General features: G+C 48.2%; 1 protein-coding gene across 5 annotated transcripts in view; it reads left to right on the plus strand.

The window, feature by feature from the left end:
- Window positions 1–15,282, plus strand: part of SBF2 (SET binding factor 2) — a 2,158,806-nt gene that overhangs the window by 1,735,672 nt on the left and 407,852 nt on the right. For all 5 annotated transcript variants that reach the window (XM_086955965.1, XM_086955960.1, XM_086955962.1 and 2 more), the window contains one exon: window positions 11,793–11,894. In XM_086955965.1, the coding sequence (XP_086812091.1) occupies window positions 11,793–11,894 (102 nt within the window). The remainder of the gene's footprint in view (window positions 1–11,792; window positions 11,895–15,282) is intronic.

Genomic DNA, 15,282 nt, shown 5'->3' on the forward strand with positions numbered 1-15,282 from the left:
CAACTACTGCTTCTGTGCCTGTTGTTACTACGCCCACGAGATCTGACTCTCAGGCGTCGTTTCCAGCTTCTATTAAAGTGGTTACACTTCTCACAGCGCGGTCGTCGACGGGCTCGTCGACGACCACTCCGACGACGAGATTGGCTGCTGTGGCTTCGTCTACGACTACAGTCACGACGACATCGGCGTCGTCATCGTCGACGAGAATTTCGACGACGGCTCTCTCGTCGACGAGAGCCTCTGTCTCTTCCATTTCGTCGACGATCCCTATCATATCGTCGACGAAGAAGCCATCGTCGATGAAGAACCCATCGTCGTCGAATCCAGCGTCGACGAAGGCCTCGTCGACGAGGTTCCCGTCGACGGCAACGACGAAGCTCCCGTCGACGAAGGTACCGTCGACGAAGGTACCGTCGACGAAGACACCGTCGACGACGACACCGTCGACGACGACACCGTCGACGAAGACACCGTCGACGAAGACACCGTCGACGAAGACACCGTCGACGAAGACACCGTCGACGAAGGCGTCGTCGACGAAGACACTTTCGGTGTCAAGGATGCCGCCTGCAATACAGTCACCGTCGGCGGACCAGACGACGTTTACCGCGTCGTCGACGATAGCATCATCGACGGCCCCGTCAATGAGCAAACCAGCGACAGTAGGACCTAAGCCTTCTACGTCCATGGAGGCGCCTAAAGATTTACCGTCTACAGAGACGGCAACTTCCAGTTCTTCTTCCTATGCCAACATGCCTTTGGTGGCCATGGACACTTCAGTTTCTACTGTACAGTCCTCATTCAGTAATCAGGAAGATTCCGCATTCCACCTCCAAACCCCTGCTCTACAACCACCACTTCAGTTGTTCGTTTCTGACCATGAGACTGAGTCAGTTCCAGATGACACTGTATATGGGGATGCACGGAGTCCATCAGAGTTAATTATTAAATGCCAAGACACTTCTTCTGAAGAAGAAGAGGAAGAAGAAGTTGAGCAGGTAGATGAGCACGAAGATCAATGCGTGCAAATCCCTATGACGTCTATTCCAATGACACTTTTCTCTAACCTCCAACATATGTTGGACGATTATAATAGACGTTTTCCACCTACTCCTCAAGGTACTCCGGTTCATGAGTCTATTGATGTAACACCCTCACATCAACCACGACAGACTCCTCCAAGACAGTCGGCTCCGTCAGTACATTTGAGTGCTCCCCTGGCTACTAATCCACTTACTGACACTGACTCAGAGCCAGAGAGAGAGGAGGGTGAGGTGTGTCAGGACTCAGAAGGTGAACAGGATCCTCAGATGGCGGAGTTTGATGATTATCGAGTGCAAACACCTTCTCCGCAACAGGTCCCTTCTAGTGATTCACCTCCTGTGGATATTGCTAGTTTTCATAAACTTATGGACAAGGCGGCGGACCGTTTCAAGTTGACAAGGGTTCAACGTGATGAAGATTGTTTTCTGTATGATTTCAAAAATCAACCGTATAAGCAGGTGCATACAATTCCAATTATTGAATTTATTTGGAAGGAAGGGCAGAAGATTATGAAGGCTCCTAACTCCTTACCAGCCCAGATACCTAGATTGGAGAAGAAGTACAAGGCTCCATCTGGCTCACCTGCTTGTCTGCTTTCTCACCCAAAGCCAGATTCAGTTGTGACTCAAGCAGCACAACGTCGTGCACGTAATCCTACAGCGCCTGTCACTTCCCCTCCCGATAGAGAGGGACGCCGATTGGATGCAATCGGAAAGAAATTTTCATCCATGGCTTCAACTTCGGCTCGTGCTGCGAATGCTCTTGCGATTTTGGGTCGTTTCGACCGACAAATGTGGTCAGACATGTCCAGCTTTCTTGTACAACTTCCTGAGTCATCGAAAGTGGAAGCGCTCCAGGTCCTTCAAGATGGTCAAAGGGCTTCGGAGGAGATTATAGACTGTGCAGTAGATGTGGCGAACACTGCATTCCGTATCCTGGCCAGTGCGGCGGCGCTCCGACGCCAGGGATGGTTAAAGTCTACTTCTTTCAGGCAAGAGGTCCAGTCACTGATTATAGACATGCCGTATGATGGTGAATCTTTATTCGGTTCCCAAATTGATGCTTCTTTGGAAGCCATAAAAAAGGATACCGACACAGCGAAGTCGCTTGGGTCATTACAATTTAAGAAACAGCCCTTTCGTGCTGCACGGGGGCGGGGCACCTCGTCCAACTTTAACAGAGGAGGACAGTCTCAGTACCGCCAGTACAGTCAAGGAAACCAATGGTACTCGAACCCTCAATCTGCTCGCCAACAACAATCCAGACCCTATAGAGGGAAGTCCAATTATAGAGGGGCCAACAACACCAGCAAACGACAATGACTTGCCAGCTCAACAGGATGTTGGAGGTCGAATCTCGCAGTTCTACTCCCAGTGGTCTCAAATAACATCGGACCAATGGGTGTTGGACATTGTGCGCAAGGGTCACGCCTTGGAATTCACAGAGTTTCCTCCTCCATCTCCGCCTTCGGGTCCGCCACCTCCCCATCTCGAAGAACTACAACATCAAGTTCAAATATTACTAACAAAGGGAGCAGTCGAAGTGGTTCCTCTATCACAGCGGGAGAAAGGCTTCTATTCGAGGTTCTTCCTCATTCTAAAAAAGACGGGGGAGTGGCGTCCCATTATGGATTTGAGGTACCTCAACCTCTTCCTGAAACAGCAGTCCTTCCGCATGCTAACATTGTCAGAAGTCTTGCGGTTTCTCTGCAGCGGCGATTTTTTGACTACAATAGACCTGCAAGACGCCTATTTTCATGTACCAATCATTCCTCAACATCGAAAGTACTTGCGGTTCAAAGTGGGACGCAACCACTATCAATTCAAGGTCCTGCCGTTTGGCCTCAGATCAGCTCCCCGTGTGTTCACGAAGGTTCTGGCTCCGGTTATGGCTTACTTGCGTCTTCAAGGGGTCCAGATCTTTCCTTACTTGGACGATTGCCTGTTGAAATCCCAATCCGCAAGTCAGTTGCATCACGACACACGCTTGTGTCTCACCCTCTTCAATTCCCTAGGGTTGACCATCAATGTAAAGAAGTCACATTTCACTCCTCAACGAAGCAGGACATTCCTCGGAGCTGTTATAGACACGGACGTGTCAAAAGCGTTCATCTCTCCCGAACGGAGATTGAAGATCATTCATCTGGTCTCTACCATCAGAACAAGAAAGTCAGTTTCAGTGCGAATGTTGAAATCATTTCTGGGGATGGCGTCATCTTGTATCGCACTGATCCCGAATTGCAGGTTGCGTACCCGTCCAATTCAGGAGGAATTGGACCTACAATGGCGACAGGTGTCGGGGTCGTTCAACGACCAGGTGACAGTCACAGCTGGCATGAGGGACAGTCTGCTCTGGTGGGAGCGACGGACCAATCTGGACCAAGGGGTCTCTTTCCTTATCCAGACTCCAGATCTGACATTGACAACGGATGCGTCCATGGACGGATGGGGAGCCCATCTCCTGGATCTCTCCATCAAAGGAAAGTGGACGGCGACTCAGAAAACCTGGCATATCAACAGGCTGGAATTGCTGGCGATCTTCCTAGCGCTGAAGGCCTTCTTACCGGTGGTGCACGGAGAATCGGTGCTGGTTCAAACGGACAACACCACCAGCATGCACTACATGAACAAGCAGGGAGGCACGAAATCTCAGCCCCTGTCTTGTCTTGCCCAGAAAATTTGGGAATGGGCAATTCGTCACCACATTTCCTTGACAGCGGTCCATTTGCCGGGAGCGTCAAACATACTAGCAGACTCCCTAAGCAGGTCTGCGTCATCCACTCACGAATGGGAGTTACACCAGCCGACTCTGGACCTCGTGTTCCTCCAATGGGGTCATCCCAAGATCGACCTATTTGCAACGCCAGTGAATCGAAAATGCCAGGCTTTTGCCAGTTGGCATCCACATCCGGAGTCCAGCGGCAATGCCCTACTCATGGATTGGACCGGCCTATTTGCATATGCGTTTCCACCACTCCCACTGGTACCAAGGACGTTATGGAAGATGCGCAGGCAACCCTGCCGCTTGATCTTAATCGCCCCACGTTGGCCCAGGCAGGCGTGGTTTTCAGAACTCCTTCTGATGTCCCAATGCAAACCAATTCGCCTCCATCCACGTCCGGATCTTCTAACCATGGACGACGGGCAAGTGTGTCATCCAGATCCGTCAACGCTTCAATTATGGGCTTGGAACCTGAATTCATGGAGTTTGCCTCTTTAAGTATACCTCAGGATTGTAGAGAAATTCTAGCGTCGGCTAGAGCTCCATCAACAATAAAAACCTATAGGCTAAAGTGGAAGCGCTTCTGTCATTGGTGCGCAGCATCCAACGTACATCCTATCAGTTCTACTCCTGAACAACTGTTACCGTTCTTCTTAAGTCTTGCTCAGTCTGGTCTTTCACATGCCACATTGAGAGTCTTTTTGGCGGCCATCTCACGCTACCGTCATGACGGCTCTACGTCTCTCTGTTCATCCAGAATCATCAGACAATTCTTTAAAGGACTTTTCAGGAAGTTCCCTCCGTTGAGGCGCCCTCCTCCAGCTTGGCACCTCAACGTGGTGTTATCACAACTTATGAAACCTCCATTTGAGCCAATTCATCGTTCGAATCTCAAATTTCTGACCTGGAAAGTGGCTTTGCTTTTAGCCTTAACTTCGTCTCGTCGAGTCAGTGACTTACACGCTTTCACCATCAAACCTCCATATTTGCAGTTCAAACCTGATGGAGTGTCTCTTCGTACCAATCCTTCTTTTCTTCCTAAAGTGCCTTCTGACTTCCATTTGAACGAGCCAGTTTTCTTAAAGACTTTTTTCCCGGATCCTAAATCCCCTGCGGAACAACGACTACATTCCTTAGACATCAAACGGTGTCTGAAATTCTACATTTCTAGGACAGCCCCTTTTCGTAAATCCAATCAGCTGTTCCTAGCATATGGACTACTGCGCAAAGGACACTCAGTGACTAAACAGACTATAACACGATGGCTCTCATCAGCCATATCGTTTTGCCATCAGCAGGCTGGCAGGCCTTTACCTACTCCAGTGAGAGCACATTCTACGAGAGCGATGGCGTCGTCCATCGCATTGTTTGCCGGAGTGCCTCTACGCCAGATTTGTCGTGCTGCGACATGGTCCAGCAGGCACACCTTTACCAGACATTATTGTTTGGATGCTGTCAACGAGGTGGACACCGCAGTGGGGCAAGCAGTGCTTCGTCATCTTTTCAAATAAGGTGAGCCTCTTTCCCTCCTCCATTCTTGAGATTGCTTTGCTTTTATGCTATATATATATTGTTCTTCTATTGTTTGGAAATAATGCAATCTCATCTCCAGGAGGTTACTGCTATCTATTCTATTCAAGCATGTGAATCTATGAAAGACACCCCTAATACTGGAGAAGAACAATTGTTACTTACCTGTAAACAGGTGGTTCTCCAGTATTGGTGTCTTTCATAGATTCACATGCGACCCACCCATCCTCCCCTCAGAGGCTCTTTTCTCCTCATGCGCTATTATTACTAGTGCTACGAAAATCTGAGGGCTTGAGCTTCTGAGGAGAAGGTTCTAGAGGGTGCTTGAGCCTGATTGGCTGCAGTTTGGACTAACATAATGACACTGTTATGTTACAAAGGAATTTTTGCTCTCTAATGCATTCCTATGTAGTAACCTTTGTAAAGGTTTTCAGTACACATTTTCAGTTTTGCTACCTATATAATACTTTATATATTTTATATATTTTTATATATATATATATATTATTAGCATTATTGCTATTTTATTTACCGTGGGACTCCCACTTCGACGACGGGGAATATTCAAGCATGTGAATCTATGAAAGACACCAATACTGGAGAACCACCTGTTTACAGGTAAGTAACAATTGTTCATATGAGGCATGGTGCTCGGGCGGCCTCCCGGGCTTGTGAAATACTACTATCTCCGCATGTCTCGAATCACTAGGCAGTTTTTTCTGGTCCCTGGCCTCCTCCACTACCCTGCGAAAGTGGGGTCCCAACTGCAGGAAATGTATTTTTTTTTATTTGCATGGGAAGCCTTCAGATCACCCAATGCCGCCCCCAGTTCTTTCTCTGTAAGTGGTTCATCCAGCTCTTCCCGGACATCCTCTGGGAGTGCCTTAGGCAGGAGATCGTCCAAAAACACAGCCAATGACTTCCACGATAATCATTCTGCAGGGGGATACAATCGCGAATAGTACTCCGCACAACTACTAACAATGGCCGAAGCGCCAGACGAAGGCAACCCATCCAACCCCACGATACCAGGGAGGACCTGTAGAAGAAGAGAGCCCTGATATAGTCTATGCAACATCTTACCTGATTTTTCACCCCATTGGTAGATCCTACTGCGGGTGGCCAGCCAGACCTGGCTAGCATCGTCTAAACGGATATGGTAATATTCCTGTTGAGCCAGCAATAATTGATGGCGAGCGAGCTGACCCCCATCCTCCCGGATGTGCGCCTCCAGCTCGAAGATGGTAGCCTCTGCACGAACTAGAGCCTCTCTGCACGACTTTCGAAATGCCACGCAGAAGGAGATGTCCACCCCACGAATTGTGTGTTTCAGTGCCACCCAGAGAGTCCCAGCCCCTGGGACCGAACCCATGTTAGTGACCAAATGTTGATGAATCGCGTCCTCCATCCATTCTCCGTAATCCTCCTTCTGGAGGTTACAGGTGGATAAGCGCCATCGGAACGGCCCTCCGGCACGTAAGGTAAGAGCCACTGGGGAATGATCTGAGAGTCCCCGTGGGAGAATGTCCACCGCGACCACCCTGCTATCAAAGACCTGTGGGATAAATTAATAATCTAGGCGGGAGAAGGAACCATGAGCCGCCGAAAGAAACATGCAACCCTGTGTAGGGCCATGTAATCTGCGCCAGGGGTCAACCCAGTGAAGGCTCAGCACTAAAGAATACAATTTAGTAGAAGTTCGGACTTCCGGCTGACCTCCCAACCTCCATTTGTCTCCGGCCACATCCATAACATTATTCCAATCACCTCCTACAACCGCTAGATCCTCAGGGTCATGATTTTCTCCGCCAGCCCCCAAGAAAAAAACGGAGGGGCATAGACACTCCCTAGGACTAGGCCCTTTCGACCCACTGTACCCTGTACAAACAGGTACCAGCCCTGTGTATCTTCCCAGGCCCTCACATGTGTATGCAACTCGGCGATTATTTTAAATGGCGACCCCCCCATAGAATCCCTCACAAACCAAGAATGAAAGACTTGAGTAAATCCGAAGCGCTGAAAGCATAACGCCTTATTCCCCATGAGGTGCATTTCCTGCAACAGCAATACATCTGCGCAGTCGAGCTTGGCTGACTTCAAAATAGCTCCCTGTTTGATCTTGTCAAGTGCCCCCCTAACATTCCAGCTGAGGCAGAGGCCTCCCATGTAACGTCAGGCATTCTTACACTGTGTATGTCCCCTATAGATCAATAGCAGCAGCAAGAATCCTCTGTACATAAGAACAGACTCCAGAACCTAAGTAGACGGTGCAGCAATCCAACAAACCCCTCCCCAACAGCACAACCCAACAGCCCCCCCCCCCCCCCAACCCTGTACCTCAAGAACGGTGAAGTACCTGTCGCGGCAGGCAAAACAGGCTGACCCCTACAGGAGGTCCCACCTCCCGCTCGCCAACGGATCCCCAGTTCACAGCCCATTGTCCGTCTGCCTCTTCTCCTTCTGTGGAACCCCACAGAATACAGGCCATCTCACTTGCTTCTCCGGACAGTGCAGGAAGTTACAATCCAAAAAGTTACATGATGAACTTGGGTTCAGTCCGCCGAGACGTGTGGACAGGAAGGCCCCCCCCCCCATGTGACGCGACACCACAGGATTGGGATCGTCGGCTAGACTTGGAGTGCCTTCCCCCTCCGCTTAAATTGGTTCCGGCCGGCCCATTCAAAGATGAGTTGGATTCTCTCCCTTGGGGGAATGGGGAATGTGGTTGCAGCCGCACCATCTCATCTGTCCATAGGAACACCTCTTCCGGTGAATGGAAGAGATGGGTGAGAGACCTGTATACCACGCACAGCCTGGCTGGATAGAGCAGAGCATAGGGAAGCTTAAGCTCCTGAAGGCGGGCCTTGGCGGCCAGGAACAACTGCCACCATCGCTGAACCAGTTTAGTATAGTCTGGAAAAATCAAAATTTGCGAATTGTCAAACGGCAACGGCTCCTTAGCTCGGGCCTGCTTCAGGATAACATCCCTGTCATGGTAGTTAAGGAGTTTAGCAATAACCGGCTGTAACGACCGTATTTTTAGTACAGGCAGCTCACCAACCGTGGCTAACCCAGTCGCCACGTAACGACACTCTTCTCAGGCCACTATTTACAAGATATCTAGAATACTCACCTGAGAAAGTGAAAAGAAGCTATTTACAAGCCTATGTAGTCAAACATACTACTAACATCTAAGGAATTCCATATCTTATCCTATAGTTACCTCACTTTACGCTATATTTATAGTCCCGTAAGACTTTATCTTTATAATCTTTTACGTCACCCGACGATATCTTTATAGTCACCTGACTTTATCTTTATAGTCACCCGACTTTATCTTTATAGTCATCCGACTTTATCTTTATAGTCACCCGACGATATCTTTTACGTCACCGACGATATCTTTTACGTCACCCGACGATATCTTTATAGTCACACGACTTCTTCTTTTTACGTCACCCGACGATATCTTTATAGTACTGTATCCCTAACTCTTAAGGCCAATATTATCTATACTTCCCGACGGTATACCTGTTGTCTCCCGGTGGGGTATTCTATGGGGGTCCGGCGGTGCACCTAAGGTGTACTGACGGTATTTACTACTCATAATTTGGATGTACACATAAGAGCTATCTAATTAACTCTCTGTCCCTCTCTGGTGGAATTAGGACTCTCTCCATCACCATGGCACCACCACCAACGGACTAATATCTGCTGTCTGTTCCTCTCTCTCTGGTGGAAACAGGACTCTCTCTCTCCTGCACCATCACCAACATGCTAACTTCACTCCACTGGTTCAACTGCTCCAAAAGCTCCAACTGGCATCTCCAACTCTTCCATCTGACTGGCAACTGCTTCAATACATTCTGACAAACTGGCAGCTCCAGCTGAAAGTTCCAACTCCAAAGATCATCTCTGACTGCTTCAACTCCAAAGACCAACTGACTGTTCTCTTCAGCTCCAAAAACCATCTGACCACTCTGCTCTTCTGTTCTCTAATAATATGGGAGGCTCTCTGCTCATGGAAATTTCCAGCAAGCATCCGGCCTCCCACCGAATTCCTGTGCCAGCTCCAAGGCTCCCTGCGCAACTGCAGTGGCCACTTGCATGTTGCGTCTAGACCCAAGAGACAAACACATTCCTTCGATAAGGGGCCTGTCCTCACCGGTTTCTAACTAGTGAAAAACAACTTAACTCTAAACATCACCTTCACCCTGCAAGCGCCTCAGTCAGCAGAGGCAAGACAAAGATGGCTGCTCCCTAGTTTAGGCCTCTAGGCCCGAAAAGAGGCAAAGAAGGCACAGAATCATGCCAAAGCCAATAGGCATACCCTACAAATAGGCTGAAATAAAGGATTTATAGCAATATATTGAGATGGCATGCCAAAGCCAATAGGCAAACCCTACAAATTTGCTGAAATAAAGGACTCATAGCAATATACTGAGATGGCAGTGGACTACTAGTCATCACTAATCCAAATAGGGCAAATTATCCTGTTGTTACACCGGTCTCGGGCAGGCTCCTGTGCCCGCTCCACCACAAAGCAATGCGAGTGCTCCCCAGGAGGGTGCCAGCTCTCTAGCCAGTCTATAAGAAACCACACCATATTCCCAGATTCCCATCCCTCTGGGAAGCCAACAAAACGCGGGTTGTGCGGCAAGCTCTCCCCTCCGCATCCTCCACCTTCGCTGCCAGGTTCTGCTGTGAAATCTCAAGGGCCGATACCTTCTGCTACAGTGTGGCGACCACAGCCTCCACCCCGAGACCCTTTTCTCCGGCTCTGTGATGCGGGTGACTGCGTCCCTCAGGCGCAGGAGCATTACATAGGAGCTGACGGCCACGGTCTTGGCCTCCAAGGCGTCCCTGGATTGAGTAATAGCTGCCATGAGGGCTGCTTTGTCCGGTATGCCATTTTGAGATCCTCCGGGGTTCGCCGCTGGAGCTCCCTGACATGTGAATTCATCCATTGTGCTCTGTTTGGTCGAGCTACCGCCGGGCCTATCCCTGGTCATAATGCTGTAATCACTGCTGCCGATCCCGGCCAATGGAGCCCACTGAGCGGACACACCACTGTTACAAGAAGGCCGGAGTCTCCCTCCCATGATATCCAGTGTGAGACAGGCCGTCCCGCAGGCACTCCCCTATCTGATCGGCCCCACTGAACTCTCCCAGATCACCTTAAGCACGAGATCTAACCCCCTTGTGTCCCGACACGACCGCCGAACCCCCAATGGACACAATCCTGAGGAGATGTGGTGGGAGGGGGTTGGGGAAGGGTAGGAGGAAATGCCTCAGGGCCCCAACGATGAATTAAGAGGCACTGGCCACCACGAGGCCCCCCACCTCAACGACGCGCCCCAATCACTGCAACCCGATTTGGCCGCTGTCGCACTCAGAACCCCCTTTCAGCTGCCCTCCATCCCCTTCAGGAGGCCCTTAACAATGTCCGCCCAACAGCTGGCCAAAAGATTGTTCCTGGGTTTGATGCATAAAATAATTGGTGTCCAAAGTTTTTCATGTCTGAACTAAAACGTCAAAAACAGAGGCAGGGCAAGAATCGATTGTTCCGTAGTGTATACTTTGCATGGGAGCAGTAGTGCATCACCATGATTTCCTCATAATACTGATAGATATTGTTTTAAAACATTCTGAATGGGAAATATTAGTCTGGTAGATTAAATCTGCACAGACAAACTTGTCTGGAGAACTAGAACTACTAGAAGTAATTTCTGATGTGAGTGAAAATGTAAGAGATTCTCTACATAGCGACACAGCACAGATTTTAGACCAGTGGTTTCCAACCTTTAATGTAATAAAAATTACTTCTGTTCAATGACAATCATCCAGAGCTACTAATAATATTAGTGTTGTAAAAGTGACCATATCAGGCAAAATTGCATTAGAGGCCACCATATATATGCAAGAGTACTAGCAGTGATCACTTCGGTGGATCAAGCAGGGTTGCCAGCAGTAATGAGAAAAAGGCATGTAACATTTTGGATTGCCTCCACATGGATAACACACATACATAATAGCAATACCTGTAATGCCACGGCACCACAGTAATATAGGTTATAAGTCTCCCCAATGCCACACGATTTATCACTCAAATATCAACTTAAATTATATTATAGAAATTCAACCACTTTCTCTAAACATCAGGTTATGAGTAGTGAAAATGCACACATTTTTCTGACGAATACCCGCTTTTGAAATTTGGTATACATATATAATAATTCAATAAGTAAACGCTTCTAATTTAGCAGGCTTGTCTGCACACAGGAGAACTTAATCTAGGTAACTGGAGACCTACCAGTCACTCGCAAGCTACTTGTTGGCAAAACCTGTTGTAGGCTACCTGTATTATGTGGTTTATTTATATTTACTCGTTCTGTGTTTTTTTTTCAGATTTAATTTTGAGAATGCATCATGTGCTTTGCTTTTCTAGGCATGTTAAGCATTATTTTGTTAACCCTGCCTGCCTTCCTTTTAAACAGATTCATAGGATAATGCAGTTGTCTGTGATTGTGTCTGAACTTCTGGAGTGTGGTTCCTCTGTCATGGTTTCGTTGGAAGATGGCTGGGATATCACTACTCAGGTAAACTGCTTGAAACATTTTTGTAGCGTAATGGTCACATCCACTTTTTCTGTTCTAATAAGGCAGAGGGTCATAAATCAAGTTATTGTTTAAGTCTGTGTTAAATATCAATGTAAAATTACTCCTCAAACACTAGACCTAATCTTTTCTTTTTTTCCCATTCTTTTTATTGAAAAAACAGGACTTGTCAATCAGCATGAATGCATGCATTAGCAATGATGACACAACAATGAAACAAGGCAGGCGTTGAGCACATAAGCACATTCTCAAGCAATATATTAATCACGGTTCCCCAGTTTTCGGCCCCAATGCTCTGATTTCGGCTCTCGAATGTGGGGCTCACATATCCCTCCCCTATAATTGTTCCATCTCTCCAAGAGTCAACTTGTTGGGGCACACCCTGGCTTCATGTATAGTTTGTTCTATAATCATACACCAATCCATATCTTTACTCCTATCAGCTGAATGCGGTGGGTCTCCCGCTTCCCACTTGCGCAAAATATCTGACTTAGCTACTATCAGTCCCAGAGTCACCCATAATTGCCCCTTGGAACGTAAGTCGGTCGGACCCCCGACATTTAACATATATAGCTTGATTTTGCAATCAGTCTTTTGTCTCAACTCCTCAATGCGGCCCACAACTGCCGGCCAGTACCTTTGGATAGTCATACACTCCCAAAGTATGTGAAGGAAAGTGCCCTCTTGCCCACAGTTCCTGGGGCACCCTACCTCAGTGCTATATCCCATTCGCACCAGCAACGTGCCGGCTAGATAGGACCTATGCAATACCTTCAATTGCACTAACCGGAGCCTTGAGGAAATGGCTACTTCTCTAGGAGAGGCCACCACTGGGATCCATTCTTCGTCATCAAGCCCTGCTACATCGTAATCCCAGTGTGCCCAAAGCCGGAACAGTGAGTCTGCTGTATTTTTGATTAGTTTTATATAAATAAGTGATATGGTTTTCTCTGGCAGATCCCCATCTAGAACCCTATCCTCAAGCGGGGAGGATTCAGGTAGCGATTCCCCCCTGGGCAGCACAGCTAACTAAGCGCGGCTAATTTGCAAGTATCTAAAATACTATTCATGTTCCACTTGCAGCTGGGCAAAGGGAACCGTGTCGCCCGCTTTCCACAAGTCTCCCACTCTCGAGATACCTATCAGGTCCCACCGGTCAAAGCCCTTTGAGTGAAACAACTTGCCCAGTTGTTCGGCGCACTAGAGTGGTGTGGCCTGCTTAATCTTGTCCTCCTAACCCAGGCCTTTCGTGACCACCTTCCATATTTGTACCACATGGCCCTGTCAGTTTTGGTTTTACCGAGTGGGAATATAGAGCCCCTTCGAAATTACCCCCTGGTAGGAGCCACCTGTCAATCTGTAATGAAAGGTCTCCCTGTGTTTAATATGTGCACTGATTGATAGCTGCGATGTGGGATGCATAATAATATTTTTTGATGTCTGGGAGGCTGATGCCCTCATCGAACCACCCAAGTGTGACCTTGTGAGTGGCGATCCAGGGTGGCCTCCCCTCCCAGAGTAGGTCGCGACCTGCACTATTGATTTTCCTAAAGTATGCTGACTCAACCTGGTGCGGAGCATTTTGCAAAGCGTACAAGAATCTAGGGCGGGACATCATTTTGAATAGCGTTGCGCGCCCCAGAAGGGACAGAGGGAGCGATTTCCAGTGCTGGACGTCACTCTTGAGCCGTTGCAGGGTAGGCAGGAGGTTGCGTTCATAAAAACAGGACGGGTCCATAGAGACCCAAATTCCCAAATATTTAAAGCTATCCGTCGTTTCCATAATCTGGTATCCCGAGGGAAGCGAAGGCATCCTTCAATGTAGGACATAGAGCACTGACTTGGCCCAGTTTATTTTGTAGATGGCGAATCTACCAAACACCAAGAATATGTGCAGGATTCTGCTCAGGGAGGCCGCCGCTGACGCTAAGTTGAGCAAAATATCGTCAGCTTATATCGAAATGCAATCCTCCCATCCCTGTGTCCACTTAAGGCCTCTGATAATGGGATCTCTTCGAACCCACATTGCCAGTGGCTCGAGGATCAGAGCAAAGAGCAGCGGGGACAGTGGACAACCTTGTCTGTTGCCTCAACTGAGTGTGAAGGTGCAAGATTTTCTGTTGTTGACAACTACTTGGGCCAGTGGTTGCTGATAAAGGAGCCAAACTCAACCACTATAATCCTGTCCCAGTCCAAGTTTGCTGAGTACGGCAAACCGATAGGGCCATTCAATAGTATTGAATGCCATGGCAGCATCAAGAAATACCACCACTGCTACTTCGCTAATCGGCGTGATTTGTCTTAGTACTCCGTGAAGTCTGCGCAGGTTAAGGGAGGTGTTTCTAGCCGGCATAAATCCCGACTGATCCGGGGGAACTAATTTTGTGATGACGCTGAGTAATCGGGAGGCCAGGACCTTTGCCAAAATCTTAGCTTTGCCTTGGCTCCGCGTAAGTCATAAATGGCTTTTCCTACCTCATTGACGGTTAGCTCTTGATCAAGCTCAGAGCGTTCCTCATCGGTGAGTATCGAGAGCAAGCTGTCTCTCAGGAATGCGGTTGCCTCTTCCTCTGTGTGCGGAGATAGAGACATATAAACAGTTTGGTAGTATTGTCCAAACGCATCTGCAATTTCTTGCGAAGCAGTGAGATTGTTTCCTGATTCCGTCTCTGTTCTCCACCACGACTCGGCTAGCTTGGTCCCTTCAGTCCAACCAGGTCAGTAATTTGCTGGCCTTATTCCCAACATCATAAATTTAACTAAGTGTGGCTCTATGTTTCGTCTTGGCAGCTTCAGTGGCTAAATCAGTATACTCCCAAATTTTAATGTGCAGAGCCTGCTTTACCTCTTCTGAGTCGTGTGTCCGTAGCTGCCTCTCAAAGTGTAATATCGTAATATCTTTCCTTCCAGGCGGACCATGGCCGCTCGTTTCTTCCTCCTTGATCCCGCAATCTGAGCCAGTACGACCCCCTGAATCACCACCTTGTAGGCCTCCCAGAATGTCACAGCCGGTTCAACCGTCCCATTTCAATATTAAATGAGTCAAATAGACATTTGACAGATATGTTGGTTGGAAGACCCTAACATACCATAAGGGGGCAGGGGGACTGATGGCTCTTCTAAAATCAGTGGGAAATTTTGCCGGGATCTGCCTCGCCAGGAAAGTAGAAAACTGCAGCACTCTCAAGCGCAAAACCACAAGCTTCAATAAAATCAAGACACTGCCAAAAAGCTTAGTATCACTACATCACATACTAGCCCTCATAAGCTATCAATGACACAATCTCGATTCAATGTTGTCCTTCACAGAAACATATTTTACATATTTCACTCTTGTGTCCTGCTAATTTAGTAACGTTATTCAAAGTAG

Source organism: Lissotriton vulgaris, chromosome 2_1 (genome assembly GCF_964263255.1).
Source record: "Lissotriton vulgaris chromosome 2_1, aLisVul1.2, whole genome shotgun sequence".
Taxonomy (NCBI): domain Eukaryota; kingdom Metazoa; phylum Chordata; class Amphibia; order Caudata; family Salamandridae; genus Lissotriton; species Lissotriton vulgaris.